Raw genomic sequence first — 25,718 nt, 5'->3', positions numbered from 1 at the left:
ATCAGGCTAATACACCTTGATATGACTGATAAATGTGGAAAACGGCGTTAAACCATACACACTAGCTCACATCTGCTTGTGTGTGTTTCTATGTATGTTGAGTGTATTACGTATGATTGTAAGCAAAGAAGCACATGACATCATACTTTTTTTAATACATATATTTATTTCATTCAAAGACACGAATGATATGTCGTAACATAACCTTTCAATAATTAATTTTCAACACCAAATACGCAATACAATATATAAAAAAGCATTTGCTCATTTTCATTATCGTCTTTGACATGACAAAAACACCATTATCTGACAATGTGTGAACATAAAATACCTTACGTAGATCCCATTATTATATTTTATATCAATATCACCATCCAGTACATGCACCACTACCAATATAAACCTCATGCTTGCCGTAAAAAGCGACTATGCTTGTCGTAAGATGCGACTAAGGGGATCGGATGATTAGGCTCGCTGACTTGGTTGATGCAGGTCATCGATCTCAATTGCGTGGATCGATGCTCATGATGTCAATCACTGGATCGTCTGGTCCAGACTCAAATATTTACAGACCGCCGTCATATAGCTGGAATTTTGTTGAATCCGGCGTTGGACAACAAACAAACAATATATACCTTTATGCCAACCACTATTAGCAACCCACACATGTTTTAATACATATTTCTATCAACCACAGTTAGTAACCCACAATACAAAATCCCTATATTCCAAATACACCAACACACCCATCATGTGTATGTAACCAATATGAACCCATGAATCAAACCCCACAAAGATACACATATTTGTGCCACCGATATACATTGAAAAACCCCGATGTGTTACCATTAGAAATATGGCCAAATGTGCTACATGTGAATGCATAATAACAATGTATATGACTTAAATAAGTACACCTTCCTAAACTTATATATATACACCTTGTGTATGTTTCACGCGCAGAACGATGTGTCGACAACCCTCACAATATTAGTATCACACGGAGGCTTCATAGTTCCCAAATTGTGTATTGCAGCTTTCTTTACATTTTACAACTTTTATATCTAACCCATCGTGCCTAATAAAATTCCGATTTTTTGATATTTCAAAGAATGAAAACAAAACATTTATTCAATTAATTTTTAACACATCGTATACCTGCTTCTCTGTTTCAAAAGTCAATGATAGTATTGGCCGTAATAGGATCCCAAATACGTCAGAATCCAGATACTCCAAGGGATTATTTGAACATAAGTAGTAGTAATAATGTGAATTATTCACCGTGCCCAAACGGTTCCGAAAATTATATAAACACTGTGCTCAGTCAACCCCCTCAAAAACAAAAAAAAACAACCCAAAAAACAAACAAACATACAGCAAAAACAACCTCTGTTCATTCATAATCAACAAGTAAACGAAATTTTATCATTTTTCGAAAAAGGTGTTGCCATTAAACCAAAACTATCACATTATTCATCTGGCCAAATACAACACTGCATTCCAACAGACGACGTTATCTTAATCCCATGTAGGCCTTAAAATCTGGTCTAAACACTGTGATAATTGAAATGCATAATGAATATGGGATCTTTAATTCGTGTTTTGATGAAATGTGCAAAGGATAATATGCAAGGTGATGCATTTCCCCCCCGATTCTTCCTATACAGATAGTGAAATGGGTTGGCCACTACACAGCCCAACATCATGACAAAGATTACAAAAGTTTCCCATTTCTAACACGCAATTCTTCCACTGTTGAGTTGAGCAGGGGAGAGTTGACCGAGAGAGTCTTTTAGAAATCTAACAAGAACATTAAATTGTGTTTTCCAGTTCTAACAGACAACCCGAATACTTCCACTGTTGAGTTGAGCAGGGGAGAGTTGACCGAGAGTGTCCTTTAGAAATCTAACCAGAACATTAAATTGTATGTTTTCCAGTTCTAACAGACAACCCGAATACTTCCACGGTTGAGTTGGGCAGGGGAGAGTTTACCGAGAGTGTCTTTTAGAAATCTAACCAGAACATTAAATTGTATGTTTTCCAGTTCTAACAGACAACCCGAATACTTCCAAGGTTGAGTTTACTTCTTGAAGTATTGGAGTAAACTGTTTTAATTTTTGTAATAAGATGTGTGGTCAGTTTCTTTCATATTCGACTTTCGCCTTCGTCTGGTGATGATGACGCCCATGAAGATGGCGATGACGGCAACAGCGATGGCGACGGATCCGATTCCAACTACGGCTGGAACCATCCACGTTTTGGAACCACTGGTTTCCACATTTTCTTTCACCACTGTAGGGATGTAACAACATGACATATTAGGAGCACCACAAGTTGATAGATGATGTGTTTGGGTCGATACCTCTTATCAGACTATGACATTTAATGCAAGCGAGATAGTGTTGCCTAGCGCTCTAAGCCTCGTTCCACAAAGCGACCTTAGTACTAGCACAATACTTTAACACAGATTTAAGAGAGTCGTAGGGGCACGATCGCTTTGAGGAACGGGGCCCTGAGTTATACACTCGTGGATGATGACATAGGCGATGTTTGTTTATTTGTTGTTCAGCGTCGCACTCAGCAATATTCCAGCTATATGACGGCAGTCTGTAAATAATCAAGTTTGGACCAGACAACCCATTGATTGACATCATGAGCATCGATCCACGCAATTGGGATCGATGACATGCATCAACAAGTCAGCGATCCTGACCACCCGATCCAGTTAGTCGCCTCTTACGACAAGCATAGTCGCTTTTTACGGCAAGCATGGGTTGCTGAAAACCTATCATACCCCGGATCTTCACGGGTGTGGGGTACGACGACACAAAATCATCTATGTCCCCATTAAGTCAGCACTCTGGCCTTTTGTGTCAACGGAGAGCTCCATACAAATCCTATCCATACAAATCATAACCTAGGTGTTCCGTATCTCCAAATGAACGCACTTTGTCTACACATAAATTTGAAAAGCAAACAGCGTACAACCTGCATAAATACTAAATGGAATTAATGAGGGAACTCGATTTAATGAACAAGAGTTTAGCATACAATTCAGTCCCTGGAAATTATTGAACATTCCAGAGAGTAAGTTTTCATTCAATGACTTCAATGTAAATACGATGGGTATGATTTCACAACTAATTTTGTTTGTTTGTTTGTTGTTTAACGCCGCACTCAGCAATATTCCAGCTATATGACGGCGGTCTGTAAGTAATCGAGTGTGGACCAGACAATCCAGTGATTGATATCATGAGAATCGATCCACGCAATTGGGTTCCGATGACATGCATCAACCAGGTCAATGAGTCTGACCACCAAATCCCATAGTCGCCTCTTACGACAAGCATAGTTGCTTTTTACGGCAAGCATTGGTTGCTGAAGACCTATTCTAACCCGGATCTTCACGGGTTCACAACTAAAGACTCTACATGTACTAGTATTCAGAAATAGTGTTGTGTTCCCTTATTTCAACAACCAGGTAAAGTAGACGTGATGACCTGCATAAGGCTGGGGTCACCTTGACATAGTTAACAATTACCTGTTTGGACTCCATTTTCTTCAATAGTGATTTTGAAAGTTCTTGACATGGTGAGATCTCCTTCCACAGCTTGTCGTTTTCTGCGGCCACTACACGTCGGCTGAAATTTGAGACGAAATATGACCTAGGGTATTAACATTTCACAACTGTTTTTGGACATACTTAGACTTCAGTGTGTTGAAAAATACTGATGAGGTTTGTTGTCATGAGAGAGTCAACGTTGAGGCTTTTTCTAATACAAGAGGAATCGCTTACATGCACGTGTGCGAGTATCGGAAAATACACGCTCATTCTACCCTAAATATTATTAATATATCTCTATCGAGGAAGAAAAATGAAAGTAAAATGAAGACTTTATCCCCAGTGAGTATGGTTTTACGCGGCTTTTAGCAATATTCCAGCAATATCACGGCGGGGGACACCGGAAATGGGCTTCACACATTGTACCCATGTCGGGAATCGAACCCGGGTCTTCAGCATGAGGAGCGAACGCTTTAACCATTAGGCCACCCGACCGCCCCTTATTCCCAGTGAAACAGGACAGCAAGCAGTTATTTTCTTGAGCGATCGCAACCGTTTTAGGTCTACGCAATACGAACGGATGCGTTGGTGGTGGCCGCTGAAGAAAAAAGCCCTGATGCTAGTGTTAGAAATGGAATCTGTTTCGGCAGAAAATCTAGGCTGATTATTTCTCTTGCATTGATACTTTATATTTACTTGAACTGGGTCGATGACTGAAGTCTCCGAGTTTCATCATAAGCTAAGCAGCATTTATCTATGCTGCCTCAAATACAAAAGAAATGTTTGGGCCGAGACTTTAAATCTGCGCCCCACTGTGTTGCAAAACGAATATATTTCCTGAACGTTTTCTTTACTCATAAGCAGCAAAATCTCTGCACTTGCACACAGCAGACATAATTCAAAATTAACAATGTTTTGTTTCAGCAAAATCAGTAATGCTTCTATCGTGTCACTAGATTTTCTGGTTCATCGATCACTTGATTGTCTGGTTTGTTTACAGGCTGACGTCACATGGCAGGTGTCCTGGTGTGCGGCGTCAGGCAATAAATAATTAGTCATACTTTTTTTGTATGCAAGTTGGATAAATGGCGGGTGCCAGCGGTAGGGCAGGAGATGCTTACCGTTTTCGCCAACACCACTGTGTCATCACTGATTTTCAGTGGTCCATTCAATATATTCATATAATTTCCAACCCGTGAAGATCCGGGGCAGAATAGGTCTTCAGCAACCCATGCTTGCCGTAAAAGGCGACTATGCTTATCGTAAGAGGCGACCAACGGGATCGGGTGATCAGGCTCGCTGGCTTGGTTGATGCGTGTCATCGTATCTCAATGTACATGTCATCGATCCCAATTGCGTGGATTGATGCTCAAGATGTCAATCACTGGATTGTCTGGTCCAGACTCGATCATTTTACAGACCGTCGTCATATAGCTGGAATATTGCTGAGTGCGGCGTTAAACAACAAACAAACAATTGCGTGGATCGATGCTCATGATATCAATCACTGGATTGTCTGGTTCAGACTCGATTATTTACAGACCACCGTCATATAGCTTGAATATTACTGAGTGCGGCGTTAAATAACAAACAAACAGACAGACAAACAAACAAACAAACAATCATATACTTTCCACAGCTATTTTGCCCTTAACGCGAAGTCGAATCTGTTTCGGATGGTTATTCTCTTGCATTGACAATATTGTCAAAATATATAGACAGTACATCCTTACCATCACAGCTGAAGTCGCACTGCTGAAGATCCTAAATCGGACTTTGAGGGCCAGGACAGGGTTGGATAGACTCAGATCATGTTCAAACACAAACAGCCTGAAGACGAAGCAGACCGTGTGTTTCTGTCCGGCAGGGGAGAAGTATGGGGGCACGATCAGAATGCCTCTGTAGACTTGAGGGGCGCACCTGTTGGTGAAAAACTTAAATTTTAATGTTGCTCAAGTTCAGAAGGGCCATTCACTTAAAAAATGGTGATGGACTAAGCTAAGAGAATTGAAATACAATGACGCCCTATCAACGAGCTCTATGTGGAATAAACGTCGAGAATGGCAATATTATGTGACTCGCCATGTACAAGCCGGAATAAGCTTAGACCATGGAAATACTGCATGCCACTCCATCAAGAAGACGGAATAAGCTTAGACAATTGAAATACTGCATGCCACTCCATCCAGAAGACGGAATAAGCTTAGACAATTGAAATACTGCATGCCACTCCATCAAGAAGACGGAATAAGCTTAGACAATTGAAATACTGCATGTCACTCCATCAAGAAGACGGAATAAGTTCAGACAATGGAAATACCGCATGCCACTGCATCAACAAGCCGGAATAAGCTCAGACAATGGAAATACTACATGCCATTCCATCAACCAGAGACCCGTGAAGATCCGGGGTAGAATAGGTCTTCAGCAACCCATGCTTGTCGTAAAAGACGACTTTGCATGTCGTAAGAGGCGACTAACGGGATCGGGTTGTCAGGCTTCGGGTGATCGGATGAGCTTCCGGTGCCATGTGGTCATGTGGTCATGTGGACAAGGTGTCTTCAGGAGGTCCATGGTTCGAATTCCATCGCGTTACTCCTACATGCCATGGCCTCGACACACTCATGTGACGTTTCTCGTGTCGAATCGCAACTTACCCTTCATTATACAGAGTCAGGGATCTCTTGTCCGTGCCCGGTCTGTTGTTGTGGACGGTGATGGAGAAGATGATGATGCCTTCATGTCCCGGTACTGCAGTGATGGAGATGAAGAGTTAACGCCAAGATGCATACAACACCCAAGGTTACGAAATACACATCGTTAAATATTCCAATATTCCAGCTATATGACAGCGGTCTGTAAATAATCGAGTCTGGAACTGTGATTGACATCATGAACATCGATCCTAGCAATTGGGATCGATGGCATGCATCAATCAAGTCAGCGAGCCTGACCACCCGATTCCGTTAGTCGCCTTTAACGACAAGCATAATCGCCTTTTACGGCAAGACCTATTCTGCCCCGGATCTTCACGGGTCCAACGGGTGATAAAAACGTAAGGGAGTCACAAGCTAGTGAGTGAGTGAGTTGGGTTTAACGCCACTTCAGTATTCCAGTTTTATCATGGCGTGTCACCTTAATGTGAGAGAAAAGCCCGGAGCGATGCAGATCTCAGACGCTTACCACTTCGGTTAAACTCACGAGCACGGGTATGGTGCTGACAAACCTAGAAACATAATCGGGGCGAACCGGGATTCGAACCCACTATCATAGGACGCAGCTGTGCATACCAAATTAGGCGACTGCGCCATCCGTGCCCCCGAGTGATTCGTATACGCAGAGACCATATACCGATGTAGACTCTGGTATGCGTGATGAAATGACATTAAAATATATATTAGGGACCTGTATTACTATGAAATAAACAGAAGCTATAAAATACGTACTATTTTGAACGGACAGGGATATCTTGACATCGGTTCCTAAAGTCAGCAGGGATGGGAGCGGACTTCCATCTCTAGCTGTGGCGTCCATATTGGCCGGGACAAGTTGACCCGTTCCGCGCTGAAAAGACGTTTCATCGCTGCTGAAATAGGAGAAGACAAACTTGAAATTTACGTTGAAATGTATGGTTTTACGCCGCTATTAGCAATATTCCAGCAATATCACGACGGAAAACACCAGACATGGGATTCACTCAAGGTACCTTTGTAGGGAATCAAGATCCGGTGCAGAATAGGTCTTCAGCATCCCATGCTTGCCGTAAAAGGCGACTAACGGGATCGGGTGGTCAGACTCGCTGACTTGGTTGATGCATGTCATCGATCCCAATTGCGCGGATCGATGCTTATGATATTAATCACTAGATTGTCTGGTTCAGACACGATTATTTACAGACCGCCGTCATATAGCTGGAATATTGCTGAATGCGGCGTAAAACAACAAACCAAACCAAACCAAAACCTTGTACGACAAGCATTGGTTGCTGCGAGCTATATTCAATTCCCTACGTGAGTGATACTAATGTACTGCCCTACCTGCTCGACTGGCCTTCAACGGCGATGTTGTGGGTGACTTCGAGGGAGTTGTTGTTGAACTGGCAGGTAAAGGTGACCTTCTCGTCAGTGCACTGTCTGAGATCCCTGGTGTATTGTACATACAACTCTAGTTCATAGGACGTCACGTTGCCCTGTGGTAATACGGAACAGCATTGAGGTGAGGTGAGGTGAGGTGAAATTGGGTTTAACGTCGCGTCCAAGATTATTGCACTTATATAGCGACGTGCATGCACGTGTATGTGTGTGTGTGGCTGCTTGTACTAGTCCGGACTGATGCCGATTTATAGTGCTAGCTCACTGAGATACCATGCCGCAGTTTAACATGAATACCCCACTCAGACACAGTATACTGACTCCGAGCCGACCAGTCCTTGTTTTAGCCCCTTAATGCCGAGCGCCAGACAGGGTAACAACAAGTACAATCTTTTAACGTCTTTTTGTATGACGCGGCCGGGGATCGAACCCTGGACCTTCCGCTCTCCGGGCGGACGCTCTACCACAAGACCACGGAGGCGGTGGAACAGCATTGAGAAGACGGTTATGCTCAGTTGGATTTTGTGTGTCTGTTGTTTAATACCACACTCAGCAGCTGTATTCCAGCTATATAACGACTGTAAATAATGATGAGTCTGGTTGTTGGTTGGTTGGTTTGTTGTTTAACGCCGCACTCAGCAATATTCCAGCTATATGACGGCGGTCTGTAAATAATCGATTCTGGACCAGACAATCCAGTGATTAATATCATGAACACCGATCCACGCAATTTGGATCGCTGACATGTTAGTCGCCTCTTACGACAAGCATAGTCGCTTGTTACGGCAAGCTTGGGTTGTTGAAGACCTATTCCAACCCGGATCTTTACGGGTCCGATCCATGAAGTCGCCTCTCAGGTTGCTGGGGATCAATTCTAACCCAGCGGGTGGACATTGTGAGATATGAGTGTGGGTTGCTAGCGTGACATGCAGCGAGGAACGTTTCAATGGTATAATTAGAATCGGTTCACAAGTTTGCGCTGCAAGAAAGTTAATTACCAACTTAAGAAAGGCGTTCATGATCAGGATCACGTGATCTGTGTTTCTCCATGATATTGCCGTTTTACTGTAGGCGTTTGTTGAATGATAATACAATAAACAGATACTAGTGTAAGAATGGTGAATGCGCATGCTTACATTTGTATTTACCGCCGTCATATTGCTGGAACATTGCTGAGTGCGGCGTTAAACAACAAACAAACAAACAACATTGCAATTTTCTGTATGTCACAATTAGCATAATAAATGTGAACGCTTGTGTTATTTTTCTGTATGTCACCATTAGCATAATAAATGTGAATATTTATGCAAGCGTTCTGTTTGTAACAATTAGCATAATGGATCTTCACCCAGCCTGATATTGTGTTAGTGAGACAAAGAATGCGTGAATGACATAATAAAAACGCAACAGTGGTATATGCGCACACACCCACACCCACATACAGCCACACACACATACAGCCACACACACATAATAAATGTGAATACTTGTGCTAGTCCTCTGTGTGTCACCTTTACCATTATGAAATGTGCACATTGTATTTTGTATATCGATGTTCACGTATATCATTATTAGCGTGGTGAATGTTCGTTCGTGTTAGGGGGGCACGGGTGGCCCAGTCGTCTAAGGCGCCGCGATTCGCTGTGCAGAGTTGCGTCCCTTGGGCACGCCAGAAATCTATGATTGTGGGTTCGAATCCCGGTTCGCCCCGATTATGTTTCTAGGTTTGTCAGCACCATACCCGTGCCCGTGGGTTTCACCGAAGTGGTAAACGTCTGTGACCTGCATCACTTCGGGCTTTCCTCCCACATTAAGCTGACACGCCGCGATATAACTGGAATACTGTTAAAAGCGGCGTTAAACCAAACTCACTCACTCACTCGTCCGTGTTAGAATTGAAATAGCTGTACAGATCATCAGAATGACACAATACTCACACTAAAGGACGGTCCCAGTTCACCACACGTGCCGTTGTAGGGGATGGCGGCACCATAGCCCTTGCACCAGTCCACGATGCCGTCGCTTGGATCAGCCTGGGTAGGGGCCAGTGTCAGGTTGCACTCGAAGACATTCTGGAAGCGGAGTACAAACACGTCCCCGCAAAATGTGTCGAGCGAGAAAGGCGTGATACAGACGCTGAAGTTGGTAGGATTACACTGGTGAAAATCTGAAAGTGACAAATGAGTGAATTGTGTTGAGTAAGATTGTGAGTGTGTTGTGTTGAACACCGCTCTGAACGGTATTCCTGTTCTGTCACGACGGGTCAACTTGATGTAGGACGAAAGCCCGAAGTGATGCAGGTCTCAGACGTTTACCACTTTGGTGAAACACACGAGCACGTGTATAGTACTGACAATCCAGAAACATAATCGGAACGCACCGGGATTCGAACCCATGATCATAGGTTTCTGACGTATCCAAGGGACGCAACTCTGCACAGCAAATTGCAGCGCCTTAGACGACTGGGCCACTCGTGCCCCGGATTGTGTTGAATGCTGCGTTAAACAATATTTCAGTTATGCCCAATCATGTGGGAACAATCGTCACCACACGCCCCTTTCCGTAACCAACAGGAAGACTCGTCCCCCTATCGATGAATGTTATGCGCGAAAATACAACAAAACAATCAGAATGCGCGTTTGACTTCAATTACTTCGGCCAAAGAATCCCCCAGGAATAATTTTTGATTTTAAATATATCTTGCATTTAAAAATATACCAAAGATACATTTGAATGTGTTCAACTATACACTCAGTATAATAATGTAAGTCTCAATGAGATTTCAGTAGCATCAGGAATATATATTATATATGGGGGACATATACGTGCATCATTACGCAAAAGTTGACAATTCTTTTAGCGATGCAAGTTTGCGCTTAGACGGAACCCAGTTGCAAAAATGCCAACGAGAGAAGCACGAGTCGCTATTCGGCTTGTCCCGGAATAACACGATTTTGTTCACGAATGCATGTGGGAGGATATATACATCGGATGAAGATGGTAGACATTTAAGCTCTTTGGTGAAACCAACAAAGGCAAGTATCATGTTGTCATTCACAACTTGGGGAAATCTGGGATTCGAACCCACAATCATAACATTGTCGAAGCAGGGGACGCAACTCTGTTCAGCGAGTTCCCTGTAACTGATCTACTTTGATGCAAATTTAGACTGAATGGTGTGATATAACTATATATTTACCACTGTGGTTTGGTCCTCATTGTTGTAAATAAAAACTTTATAACAAATTTCCCGACATTACAAAGGTTTGATATATCAATGTATTTAAATGATGTATCTATGTTCAAAATTTAGCTATTTACACTCATAAAGCAATACGCTTACACCTTATGTATGTTAAATGATGTATTGTGAATGTCCTCTCGCCATGTCAATATGTAATGTAGAATGTCCCTGTCACCTGTATTACTAAATTAATACAGATTGATTGAATTTAATACAAATATATACTACTAAGAATAATTTATGGACTCGCGGTTCTTTCATATTACTACAGTTAATATACCATGCCATGCCACATTAACTGTTGCTATATGAAAGAATCGGGTGTTCTTTAAAGTCTTTCGAGTTGTATAATTATATAAATTAAACTGATGAGTATAATTACAGACCCCTATTATTTGATAAGAACAATTAAGCCATCGTGTTGACGTAGATCGTCCTTTTACATGCGATCTGCATATAACACAGTGACAATATTGACGTAATTTCGCCCCTACAATTACTGGCAGTGGATTGTGTTGTGCATTTACATCTAGAAATCACACGAGAAGACCAGCATCTCATATACTCACACGCGGCTTTGTCGCAAATATCCCCCGCAAAACCTGGATCACAGATGCATGTTCCATCCACACATGTTCCATTCGCACAAGCTTGACTGCAGTTTGTTGTTATCGTTGACCCTAGAACACAGGAAACAGATAAGATTATGGGCGTTATACATGAGGGATCATCGACTGTATTGGACCATTTGAGTGAGTGAGTTAGTAAGTTTGGTTTGACCCCGCTTTTAGCAATATTCCAGCAATATCACGGCAGGGGACACCTGCTTCACACATTGTACCCATGTCGGGAATCGAACACGGGCCTTCGGAGTGACGAGCGAACGCTTTAACCACTAGGCTACCCCACCGCCCCTGGACCATTAGAGACACACTGTGAAATGTACACAGGTAGACACAGTACAGCCTCAGTTAATATAAAAAGATAAATATGATAATATTGTTAACTAAAGACATTTTTTTATGAAACAGATTTCAATTGAAATTTAAAGTTTTTATAATGAGTAGCTCCATCGTCAATCCTTGAAATTGGGTAGCCTTGTGGAATAAACATTCGCCTGTCAGGCTTAAGAACTGTGGTCGGATCCCTATTGGTAACAATACGTGATGACCAGCACTAGGTGGAATTAGCTGGAATATTGACTATTGTTTAAATCCACAAATAATCATCTGATCAATTTTATTTTAGCTAATCATACTAATAGAGGAAATACCGTACTCATATGATTCCAAAATACTCGCAGGTGCAAGCCATGGTTCTCCAATACCAATGGTCGACCGCTGAAAGAGTTGCTTCATCCAGACATGATTATGGTTTGGGGCGTAATGACGTATTGTATTGGCGTGTGATCTTGTTTATACAGGGTAAATCTTACTTTCAATTCCACAGTTGACCCCCGTAAATTCAGGTGAACAGTTGCAGTACCCAGTGGTCCCCAGACAGCCTTCGTTTATGCAGGTACCGTTGTTGAGACAGGGTTGACTCTTACCACGACCACAGTGGAAGGGATCCGGAGCTGACAGGACAATCACAAGGCAATATAAAAGAAGATATTGATGCAAAGCAAGGACTTTAAACAGTAACCGTTTGATATGTTCAAAAATATTGCTGTGTTTGTTGAAATCTATTAGAACAAATTAGAAATAACACTGGGAATAAAGGCCAAACTCAATTCAATTAGAGATGATAAACTTGAAAAGGTCGTTTTCCAAAGCATTTCCAAGCATTTTCAGCATTGGGTGGAGGTATGGATGGATTTATGACCTAATAAATCTTAAATAAGTCTTGTCACAGCTAAACAGTACTTAATCACAATCGACGACAGTTCAGTAAGTGATGTTAGTGAGAGAGCAAATCCATAGGTGAGTGAGTGAGTTAGAGGATCAGCAGGTGATGTATGCACAGGTGGATGCTCACCCAGCCTAATATTGTGTTAGCGAGACAAAGAGTGCGTGAATGACATTATAAAAATACAACAGTGGTATTTGCGCATACACACACATGTACGCATACACACGCACACACACACACACACACACACACACACACACACACACACACACACACACACGTACGCATACACACACACACACACACATGTACGCATACACACACACACACACACGCACGCACGCACGCACACACACACACACACACACACACACACACAAACACATGTACGCATACACACACACACACACACACACACACACACACACACACACACACACACACACACACACGTTTGTTGAAAATAATATAAATGAATTAGAAATAACATTGAGAATCAAGGTCAAACTGTTACAAGTTCTAAAATTCAGAGGGTTAACTTAAAAATGGCGGTTTCCAAATAGCACTGTGAGAGCTGTCATTGTAATGAGAATGGTAAAAATGTACTTCGTCAAATGATATTACCCAAGACGCCTTAGAGGGTATGTACAATAAGGGACCAATGAATAACTCACCGTCGTTGTCGTTGATGGTGACGGTAACAGTGATGTTGTTGGTGATTTCGTCGCCGGTGATGAAAACAGTAAACACTTCTGAAGGTTCCTCCACCTATGACGAAACATTTAATGTTCATGTGTCAGTGTTAATTATACATGTATTTATTTTAATTGAACAACTATTTATACAGCGCTGAGCTCAAACCTGGCCGTCAAAGTCGCCTTACATTATCACCAGCCCGGTCAGTGGACCAGAGGGCACTGGATTGTCATTATCCGCTGGTGATTATACAACCCAAGCTTCATAAGAGTTGCTATAAGGTTAACAGTCACGTTACCATCGGGGTAACCATCCACCGTTGGGTAAACAGAGGCACATTTCGATCAAAGTCGCTTGCATAAAGAGACACCACCTGTGTTACTAGTATTTCAATGTGGGACAGCACCAAAGCCCCAGAAGCTCTCAGGAATCAAGCTGTCCAACAGTCACCCATCCAGCTACTCTCCGCGACCGACGCTGCTGTAGTTCATCTGATGTATCACCTGAACACAGGACCATGGCCACCACAACAATTACCCCTAAATGGTTGAGTATAAATAAGCACGAACCTTCACATCTTCCCGAGGCAAGGGCGTAAACTGACTAAATATAAAAGTCCAGTTTCCACCGTGGAAACTGGAATTTAACAGGCAGTTAACTCCCTTGCTTCGGGAAGATGGAACCTTCATTGAAAAAACATATTTTGTCGGCAGGGATACTCACCAAGTCATTGATGACGGAGGCCAGTTCTCGTGTCAGTCTTGTTACGTTTTCAGCGAATGTGATAGTTATCCACAGTCCGAAATGTGCAAAGTCCGTTCCGGCAACCGCAGTGCCCGCCACGATGTGCAGCTGGAATGTGAAGGGGTGGGTGCTGGTGTCGTTCCGCTCAAGTGTCAGAGTAATGTTGTTGGTGGCGCTCTCCTTGATCGCAATGTCGGCAGGCTGTTTCAGCTGTACGGGAGGACCTGCAGAAACAGACAATTTCTCTGAATGAATTACACCATGGTCATACGGGTTGGAATAGGTCACCGGCATTCCTTTGCCGATTTCTGGTGTTCCTCGTCGTGATATTGCTGGAAATTGCTGAAAAGAGCATATAACCATAAACACTCACTTTATTTGATTGCCGCACTCAGCAATATTCCAGTGATATGACGGCGGCCTGTAAATAATCGAGTCGGGAAGACAATCTAGTGACTGACATCAAGAGCAACGATCTACTCAATTGGGATACGATGTCATGCATGAACCAGGTCAGCGAGAGTGAGCACCGATCCCCTTAGTCGCCTCTTGCGCCAAGCATGGGTTGCTGCAGACAAAAACGACTTCATTGTATCGGGTGGTTTTGCTCGGTGACTTTCATAGTACTCCGATGCGTATAACACCAACTAGTCTGGCTCAGACTCAATTAGTTAAAAGATCGACTGGAATATTGCTGACTGCGGCGTGAAAACAACATTCACTCATTCTCTTTTGTTTATCCATTAATCAATGTAAATAGAGATATGTGAAATATAGATATGTGAAATACAGATATGTGAAATATAATGTTATTGCAAGATGAAAGCAGTAGACGATGAGGTGAACTGGGGTTTAACGTCGTGTTTAAGATTATTGCACATAATGGCGACGTCTGTGTGTGTGTGTGTGTGTGTGTGTGTGTGTGTGTGTGTGTTTGTGTGTGTGTGTGTGTGTGTTTCTGCTTGTGCTAGTCCGAACTAATGTCGATGTTAAGTGCTAGCACACTGGGATACAAAGCCGCAAGTACCAAGTTTAACATGAATACCCCACTCAGAAGTATCCTGGTCTCTGAGCCGACCAGTCCTTGTTTTAGCCTCTTAATGCCGCGCGCCAGGTATGACGCTCTCCGGGCGGACGCTCCACCACTAGGCCACGGAGGCGGCCTTAAAGCAGTGGTATGTATGCACACGTTTTGTCTCATCAAAAGAATGTATTCAGTGGATTCTGTGACGTATTACTAACGTTCATCGTCGGTGATGCTGACTGTCACGTTGATGTCAGGTTCACCCCGGATGAAACTTGTTAGCTTCACCAAGAACGTCTCTCCGGGGTCGAGATCCTGAAGAGAGAATATGTACGGAATTTGTCACACATTGTAAATAATAACATTACTCATTATTATCAGATATCGGGGAGATTTTGTCGCTAGTTCTTATAGTAAGACATACTTTCTCTTTATTCTTATTGACTAATTCCGACCCCTGGTGGTGATTAAAAGTGTCTGTTAACAACCAAAGGTCACACGAACGTTTGCTTGTGGTTTAACGCCTCTCTGAATGACTTAATAATTGCCTGATAAGAGGTTATGTAACTATACATTTTTGCATAAGTGAGTGAGTATGATTTTACGGTACACTATATTCTCGTGTTTTTTCAGGTGTACATTGACTTGTTTTTGCGTGTGTTTGTGATGGTGACACCGGTTAGGCAGGATACGCTCACCTTTCCGCGAACACCTGCTGTCATCACTATTTTATAGTAATTCTTCAACGCCTGGTCAAGACATAGTGAGAATCGTACAATCGGCTCTGTTATTAGTGGTTAAAGCGTTTTTTCGTCAGGCCGAAACCCCGCTTTCGATTCCCCACATGGGTACAATGTGCGAGGCCCATTGTTGGTATCCGCCGTGATATTCCTAAAGAATATTGCTGCGTGTGGCGTTGGAAACACAAACAAACAAATATGAGATATCGATTGTGTGACATTAAACGTTATACCTTATGTTTGTTTGTGGTTTAACGCCGCACGCGGCAATAATCCAGCAATATGACGGTGATGTGTAAATAATCGATTCTGGACCAGACAATCCAGTGATTGACACCATGAGCATCGATCCACGCATTTGGGATCGATGACATGCATCAACCAAGTCAGCGAGTCTGACCACCCGATCCCGTTACTCGCCTCGGATCTTCACGGGTTTCATTACTACGATTATTGTAAGGGTTTTGTCGCTTTTATTCACATAAAGCCTACTTACCGTGTCATTCACTATCATGATCGTAATTTGAAAGGTGTCTTGTGAAAATTGAATCATCTGTGACGTTGCAGAAATAGCTGTATAGTCGGATCCATCTGCTGTGTCATCAGCTGTCTCGTACTGGAACAGCAAGGAAGCAATCAGTCAAGTATTTATAATTTACCCGATGATGTAGATTAAATATTGTTTTTTATCATGTAATAGACACATATCTTGTCAGAAATATTCCACCGTCATATAGCTGGAATATTGCTGAGTGCGGCGTTAAACAACAAACAAACAAACAAAACAGAAATATTCCAGCTGTATGGTTGTAAATAGTCGTGTATGGACCAGACAAACCAGTGATTGACAGTGAGTAACGATCCACGATGTCGGGTACATTAGCACACTATCAACCAAGTCACCGAGCTTTACTACCTGTTCCACTAAGTTGCCTTGTTTGTTTGTGACCAGTTCGAACTCGAAATCCGCTCAGGGAGAGACAAGTATATCTAGATTTGGAATAAGAATATTTGAATTCTCAGCAATCATTCATCCCTGAACGTTATATCTAAGTTAACTTTTCACAAACCAGAAATAAGTATATCAGAAATAACCACAACATTATATTTAATACATTGCAATACACCGTGAAAGTGTGTTTAGATTCTGAACACAAACCTAAACACGTTCCTTGTCCCATAATTCTGACGCGTTTATGGTATAAATATGTTTAGAGTATGGCGATGTTGTGTTTAGTCTGTGAGACGATAGCTCATATCATGTGTTTAGATAGAGCACACAAAATGTGTATTCCGTTGCGGAATGAAACACATTGCTAAACATGTTCAGATCTAAACTTTCTAAACATTGTTGACAGTTAAGTGAGAAAAACACAGTAACAGTATATCATCTAGCCGCATATAGCCCGCGAAGATAGGTCTTCAGCAACTCATGCTTGCCGTAAAAGGCGACTAACGGGATCGGGTAGTCAGGCTCGCTGACTTGGTTGATGCATGTCATCGTATCCCAATTGATCCCGTAGATCAATCACTGTCAATCACAAGATTGTATGGTCTAGACTTTATTTACAGACCGCAGTCATATAGCAAGAATATTGCTGCGTTGGAAAAACAAACAAACAAATATGACATATCGATTGTGTGACATTAAACGCTATACCTTTTGTTTGTTTGTTGTTTAACGCCGCACGCGGCAATATTCCAGCTATGTGACGGCGGTCTGTAAATAATCAAGTCTGGACCAGACAATCCAGTGATTGACATCATGGGCATCGATCCACGCAATTGGGATCGATGACAAGCATCAACCAAGTCAGCCAGCCTCACCACCCGATCCTGTTACTCGCCTTTTACGGCTAGCATGCGTTGCTGAAGACCTACTCTACCCCGGATCTACACGGGTAAAACTTTATACCTATCGTAGACTTTATGCCTATCGTAGCCTTTATACCTATCGAAGACTTTATACCTATCGTAGACTTTATACCTATCGTAGATGCATACTATCATAATGTACGCCCATACACACTTACAGTGAAGCCCCAAAGGCCCGCTGTTGGCAACATAGTGTTGGTGACGTTGAGAATGATGCTGCCGGCGGTCTCGTCCACTACTGCTGGGTCAGGTGTCACGGTTATGTTACCTGAAAGAAAATTGATTGTTAAACACTCACCAAAACATACTTGAAATAATGTTACTTCATTCTTCTGGTACGAAAGGAAAAGGCAAAGAAATACACATCTGCCGAAGACAGGAACATTTAGATGATGGTGGTGAACGTTCAACCCCTATTTCACATCACCGAGTGACAGATTGACGAGTGTATATATTAGCGGCAAGTATATAAGCAACTGCGTGGTTACATGAGACCATACAGTTGAACTAATAATGTACATCTACATCTGAATAGTTCATATTTTCTCTTCTTTAAGAAAAAATATGTTTGTTATTATTTTTTATTGAATAGTTCATCTTTGATATAAAGAGAGGAGCAAAAAAAATTGTACAGATATTCTTATTTGAAAATTGAAATAACTGTAAATAAATTTGAGTATGTATACTTAACCATCACTTGTTCCTGCAACAGTTTGTAAAAAGTAATCTGTGGCTGGGCAATTTTGTGTAAAAATCTACAAAGGACACTGGGATAAAAAATGAATGTGCAACCACAAAAAAAGTCAAATTGATTGATTTTCAAAGATAAGATTCCAATATACCTGTATCACCTGTCAAGACAAACCAGGGTTGCTTGGCATCGTTTTATACGTTTCATAATTACACAAATATATAAAGTGTCGATTATAGGAATGAATCACACCAATCAGTGGTGACACCAGGTGTTCGCGAAAAAAATATATGGGTATGATGAATATTCATAAAGCAACTCACCCTGAACAGACACTACCAGGACGGTAGCCAGCAACACAAGGAGCGCCGTCGGGGCGGCCATTGATGTTTCCATCTGGCCAGGACAATGAAAGACACAGTGTGGCACAAAATCCAGTATCATGTTTCCTCAGTTATCGCATCTTCCCGAGGCAAGAGAGTTAACTGGCTTTAAAAGTCCAGTTTCCACCCTTGCCGAACTAGGCTGGAATTACTGGGCTCGACCGTAGCGCCATCAGTGGCTATTACCAATTACGTCCCTTCTAAGCCTATCCTATGGACCAATTCCACCTCTCGTATCACTTGCGTTTGCTTCACACAAAATGGTGGCGCCCAGTCAAGACGATCCGATCGATAATCAAGATCTATAAAACGGGTCTTACGTCGCGAAAAGCATCAAATCACGTGAGCGCCTTGATTAAAAACATGAAAAGATTTGGACAATATCTGCTGACAACGAGTTGGCGGTGCACATGCATTGCAAATCCTGCAATCGATCGAAATCTGCGCGACAGTTTACGAACCGGATTTTGATTTCGGTGCGCGATTTTGATTGGACTATGCATAGACTCGTTAGTCCAGCCAAAATGTAACTCCATAATACCAGCGTAGGGTGGAAACTGGACTTTTATAGTCAGTTAACTCTCTTGCCTCGGGAAGATGCAGTTATCGTGGCTCATAAAAGTACTGTTAGAATCATGTTGTACCAAGGCGAGCTGAACCAATAACGTTCACAAACATAAAGTAATAACGTGCATATTTATAAGGCGCCATATCCACACCCTAAAGCATAATCAAAGCGCTACATGATTAATCCGGTCAATGGATCAGTGTGCACACGATTTTCATTCTCAGCTCCTTGGGGAGTATACAACCCAAGTTGCTTGTGAGAAGGTTAACAGTTACATTACCATTTTATCCTATCGGGTACCCATTTACTGCTGGGTGAACAGAAGCACATTTCGGACAAAGGCATTTGGTTAAGGAGACACCACATGTGCTATATGTGCTTCAGTGTGGGGCAGGACCCAAGCACTAGAAGCTGTTAGGAGTCAAGCTGCCGAACACGGCTACCCATCCAACTACTCTCCGCGACCAACGTTGCTAAACTTCACCTGATTTGTGACTTGTGCGCTGTACACATGACCGCGTGATACCAAAAAACATCATTTACTTATTAATAAACAAAGATGAACATTTCGTAATGACATCTCGCAGCAACGTGATTCTCAAAGCGTGCGTCTTTACTCGAATACTTTAACAGAGGTGTGTGGTTGGTGCACAGGTTGTCACAGTATCTCCAACTAGGATTGCTATTCACGTTGATACGTTACGGCAAAGTCAGCAATAGATGGACTTGGTCTTTCATCTCTAAACGGATATATTCAACGGATATGGTCAACAAGTAAATAACAGTATGCATGTCAGTATACGTCCACGGCGTGAGTCTGAAGATCGACATGATTGTGTTTCTATAAGCGTAACCTTGACTGCGACCAGCCATTTGGAAATAAACTGTAGATTCATGCAAACATCTTACGAACATTTAAGTTGTCCAATATACAAAAGACATGTTTTGACCAGTGTTTTTAGGCGTAACAAATATTCTCTGCAGATTTGTCTCTCAATTCTAGATTATGACATCTGATCAGCATCATCTCCAAAGTGGTTATGTCACCTAAATGCGCATTAAGCAGATACGTTGTGATTAAACTATAATATCGAAGACCTCACATGACCCAGTGAACCAAATGAGTCGGTTGCAGTGATAAACGATAAATGTTCTTCATGACTTTGTTAAACTCACTTCATGTTACTGAATTGTGCCATAACTGTTTAAAATAATAAAATTATGTAAGAATTTGTAATTGGCAGTGTAACATATACCATAGAACGGTTATACTGACTGATTTGAAGGCATATGTTACAAGGTCAGCGTCCGTTAAATGTTTAACAAGTAATTGATGGTGCAGTCGTTTGGCTTATGAGGCTGATGTTATAGTGAGGAAGACAAGATAAAAACCTATTTCTAACCCAACAGACTTGTAAAAAAGCTCGTGAAATTCTATATTCTCTTTATAAGATCAGATTAAAACATATAAAAATACCAATGTTAGAAGTATTGGATGGCATTATCATCAATCTTTGATCCAAACTGATTGCTTAGGATAAGGATTATTTCTTAAATTAATAGCATTGCAGCAATGCATATTTGTAAAACATGTGCACATCATGTTGTTGTAGTTGAAAACCGTCAAGTTTACAAGAGAGAAATCAAAGTTGTCGATCTTGTGGACACTTCAATTATATTTCCTTAATGTTTTTAACCAACATCTATTTTCAAGAGAAATAGGTTAACTCTTCACTGCTTAAAAACACATGCTCATTATATAGACCAAGTACATACACTCTATAAAAAAAAGAAACGCACAGGTAGTATGTAGTTCATTGAACCTAACTACACATAAAATCCGGTATATAAATTGGATATATGGTATTGGAAAATGTTGGTGGACTGATATTCGGGGGGGGGGGGGGGGGGGGGGGGGATTTCCTATACCACGAGATCTGACTTGGTTTTGGTTCAGGGAAATTTGATAGCAAATCACTACATGAACCATATTCTTCAACTTCACCTTTTTCCAATTATTGACCGCCAGAGGAAGCTGTTTCAATAGGACAACGCTCCACCGCACACAGCTCGTGTCACTGTAGACTACCTTCGTAATGCAAACATCAATGTCTTGTCCTGGCCGTCGAGATTTCCGGATCTTAACCCAATCGAACACCTCTGGGATGAACTCGATCGACGTGTACGTCAACGTCAGAACACGCCGCAGACACTTCCACAACTGACCAACGCGTTACAAGCAGAATGGCGCAGGACAGAATTCGTAAACTTATCCAGTCAGTGCCGAGGAGATGCAGAGCCGTGATTGCTGACCGGGGCGGTCACACGAGAAACTTAGTTCAGCGCAACCTTGTTGCATTATGTGACATGACAGTTTTCAATGCCTTTGTACAACGACAACATGTGACTATCGAGCTCCAATATTTCATATTTGTATCTATGATATTAAATTAAATATATCGACTTTATTAGGTACAATAAATTTACAAAAACTCTACTGGTGCGTTTCATTTTTTGAAGAGTGTACATGCATATCCAAAGTTCTGGAACATTCAATTAAAAACTACATCTATCAAGTTTCTGAACATTTCTCGTCCTCGAATCAAGCACAGATTTTCCATATACTGGACACCTATTAATCAGTACGATTTCAGGTTAAAGGCTCAAATATAAAACTCAATTTCGACTTCTAATGCTGTCTCGTAAAGACAGCGGTTTATGGTTTAACGTTCAAAGTACGCCTGTTCTATTCACACTTTAAAGTAAATTTTGCGAACATGTTTTATTTTAAGTAAATTTTGCGAACATGTTTTCGATGAAGTTACAATTTATGACAACTTTTAATTGCTACCATGCTAATTTTTATGTCAGCTGGAATAAGGTATGGCCGCTTTCAGTTATACGACGCCGCTTCACTGGAAAGGTGGAAAACCCAAATGAACTGCGGGTATCATCCGTTTACAACTAATTTAAATCCACGAGCATGAATATATTGCTGAATATATTGATAGTGAGGGAATGATTGAGTGAGTATGGTTCACGCCGCTTTTAGCAGTATTCCAGCAATATCACGGCGGGGAACACCAGAAATGGATTCACATATTTAACCATTTGTGGGATTCGAACCCGGGCCTTCGACGTGACGAGAAAACGCTTTAACCACTAGGCTACCCCACCACCCAGACAAACTAAGAATCATAATCAGGGTGAATAAGGGATTCGAACTCATGCTCAAAAGATCGTGAAACGACTGAGGGACTCTTACAGATACTAAGTTGGAATTTCAAGATATATTCTAATTTGAAATTTCAAGCTATAATCTTAAAATTAATATCTTGAAATTTTAACATAATATCTTGAAATTTCAAGAAACAAAAAAAACCCAGAACAAATGGCGGAATTCAGCGCTTTGGGCGACTGGACTCCAATTACCATACCACCATAAGACAACAAGAAGCGATAAAAGAAACCCGACCGTAAATCTGAACGCCGTTTACAAAAATAATAAACATATACACGACATCACTAGTTAATATTTGGAATATATAAGGAATCACAAATGAAAAACCCCATAATATATAAATCTGCCATCGAATACTGCTATATATGAAATAATCCCAATTGTGAAAAATATAATTTTGCACATTAAATGTAAATAAATAACAAAACTTACATTTTGAGCTCTGTCTGCGTCTAATGACGATCCTGCTCTGTCTTCACTTAAATATACCATGTTCACATCTAATTTGCATAAATTGTATAACAGGTTACATAGATAAATCTTATTCCACCAGTGGTTAAGAGTCTGGTGTATGACATCGGGGCATCACCAAAACAACATTTCGTGTGCAAATTGATTTTAATATCCATGCATGGGTGAAGCTGGAGAATTTATAACAAGTAATATTCGCTTTTCTTAAGGACAAAAGTTGGTTTCTCCTTGACATAAACACCGGTGCCTTCACAGCAGCTCTTGCTTGGATATTACAGATAATTGTATGGCTTGTCGAGGACACGCCTAAGATAACGATGGTGGCATTCAGCCACATCCGGGACCCACCAGGACACACGCCGTGCCTTAGACATTGTCAGATATTTAGTTGAACTAGATCATGAAGTATTAATTTTTTTCAATCAACGTAGGAATTTTATTACTGCATGTGTGCGTAGTGAGGGTTTTTTCAGCATACACATTGTACGAATTTGACGATATGCTAGTGTAGACATGCATAGAACTTAATGGCAATACAGTGCATCGTATTACAACAACGTTCCCTTTAAGAAACATCAGTAAAACAACCCTCATGATATCAGAGCGTCCTGTTTACAGAAAGGTTGGGGCTAGGGAGGCTTTTAGATCATAGTCCTTATGACATCTCGTTCCCATTGTCCCTGTATCACGAGATGTCAGTTAAAAGAATTGGCTTCGATAATTGATAATGTTGTAGTTATAATACAGCAATATTACCGACAAACCCTTTCTATAATCATAAGAAATGTCGACTGAAATCTATTTTGACGATTCCGACAATATCAAAAGCCGATTTTTTATGAATCACAGTGATGATACCAGGCAATTGATCCTGCACCACCGGTGGAAATAAAAATATGTGTCTTTATATAAAATATATCCTTTGTGGCGTGAAGATATTACAATTTATAGTTGAAAAATGTAGATTCGTGCTGACATCCCTGCCCCATGTTTTAGCCATGTTTCAGGGTGTGGATGAGAGTGGGGATGTTGGCAAGGGTGTCGATGTGGTTGTGGATGTAGGTGTTGGTGTGGATGTGTATGTGGAAGTGGGTACGAATGTGGTTGTGGATGTGGATGTGGATGTGGATGTGATCACATAAATTTGTATTTGTGTGTGGATGTTAGTAAGTGTGTGGATGTGGTTGTGGATGCGGTTGTGGATTGGTGATGGGTTAGTGTATGGTGATGGGTATGGTGTTGGTGTGGCGAGGAAAGGGGTCGGTACAACATACTCACCTGGGGATCAGTGAAATCACCTCCCAGGCAGCCATAGGGAAAAATATTACACAATGACAAACGTCCATAACCTCAGTCACTGGCGGGATAGGATGTTAGTATACTACTGTTCAGTAAGTGTTGCAAATAGTAAACATGTTCTGAAGAGGAACCATGTATTTTCTTCATGTTACAAAATTACAATTATCATTTCAAGGTGAGCCAGAACTTGGTTTGAAAAGCATACAATGTATCTTTAATTGTCTTAGTTTGGACTTGTGAAATATTACAGCTATACATCGGTGGAGATCCGACCAATGCCTTAGTCCATGTTACCGATGAAATACGTCCATGCATTTTTGTGAAACGAGCTTCAGAGCTCAAAGAAGATTTTGATTAAGGAAGTAGCGTTGTGAATATCCACAAAATGCGTTCGATAAGTACACCTGAGATTTTATTCAAAAAAGTTTGTTAGGTTAGGTACACATATTTTACAACGGTCATTGGTATATTTGAAGAATGGTGTCCCTAGCTTAAAATAACTACGGTAGTATATTTCTGAAGAAACATAATAAATATCGACCTTGCAGATGTACCCTGTTTGTTTATACCGTCACAGCATTTGTGTTATGAGCCTATATATACCACATCGGTTTACACATCCATTGCTCCATGATTAAAATCCCAGGTGAGTATACGGCTTTGTACCACCACGATTACAATCCCACGTGAGTATACACCTTTGTACCACAACGATTACAACCCCACACAATTATACACCTTTATTACACCACGATTACAATCTAACATGTTTATTACACCTTTCTACCAACATGATTACAATCGAACATTAGTATGCACCTTTGAACCACCACGATTACAATCCTACATGAGTATACACCTTTGTACCACCACGATTACAATCCCACATGAGTATACACCTTTGTACCACAACGATTACAATCCCACACAGTTATACACCTTTGTACCACCACGATTACAATCCAACATGTTTCTTACACCTTTGTACCACCACGATTACAATCCAACATGTTTATTACACCTTTGTACCACCACGATTACAATCCAACATGTTTATTGCACCTTTCTACCAACACGATTACAATCCAACATGGTTATTACACCTCTGTACCACCACGATTACAATCCAACATGCTTATTACACCTTTGTACCACCACGATTACAATCCAACAACAGTATACACCTTTATACCTCCACCATTACAACCCAACACTAAAATACGCCATTACACCACAAC

General features: G+C 41.3%; 1 protein-coding gene across 2 annotated transcripts; it reads right to left on the bottom strand.

Annotated features, from left to right (window-relative positions):
• Positions 1 to 184: 184 nt before the first annotated feature.
• On the bottom strand, positions 185 to 23,217 carry LOC124135969. Of its 2 annotated transcripts, none has more exons than XM_046501702.2 (16): positions 23,143 to 23,217; positions 18,842 to 18,914; positions 17,986 to 18,095; positions 16,449 to 16,568; positions 15,431 to 15,527; positions 14,168 to 14,412; positions 13,423 to 13,516; positions 12,333 to 12,473; positions 11,467 to 11,577; positions 9,591 to 9,820; positions 7,600 to 7,751; positions 7,009 to 7,148; positions 6,220 to 6,313; positions 5,296 to 5,482; positions 3,542 to 3,641; positions 185 to 2,292 (listed from the first exon to the last, which is right to left on the bottom strand). In XM_046501702.2, the coding sequence occupies exons 1-16, from the start codon at positions 23,200 to 23,202 to the stop codon at positions 2,111 to 2,113; spliced, it is 2,136 nt and encodes a 711-aa protein (XP_046357658.2). In that variant the 5' UTR covers positions 23,203 to 23,217; the 3' UTR covers positions 185 to 2,110. The 2 variants fall into 2 exon arrangements, with proteins under 2 accessions (XP_046357658.2, XP_046357659.2); XM_046501703.2 differs by having other exon boundaries at positions 7,009 to 7,145.
• Between the last annotated feature and the right edge of the window lie 2,501 nt (positions 23,218 to 25,718).

The sequence above is a fragment of the Haliotis rufescens genome, unplaced genomic scaffold (genome assembly GCF_023055435.1).
Source record: "Haliotis rufescens isolate VD_foot unplaced genomic scaffold, xgHalRufe1.0.p SCAF_4, whole genome shotgun sequence".
Taxonomy (NCBI): Eukaryota; Metazoa; Mollusca; class Gastropoda; order Lepetellida; family Haliotidae; genus Haliotis; species Haliotis rufescens.
Note: the sequence above shows the minus strand (reverse complement) of the source record. Positions and strands in the feature narration are given on the sequence as shown.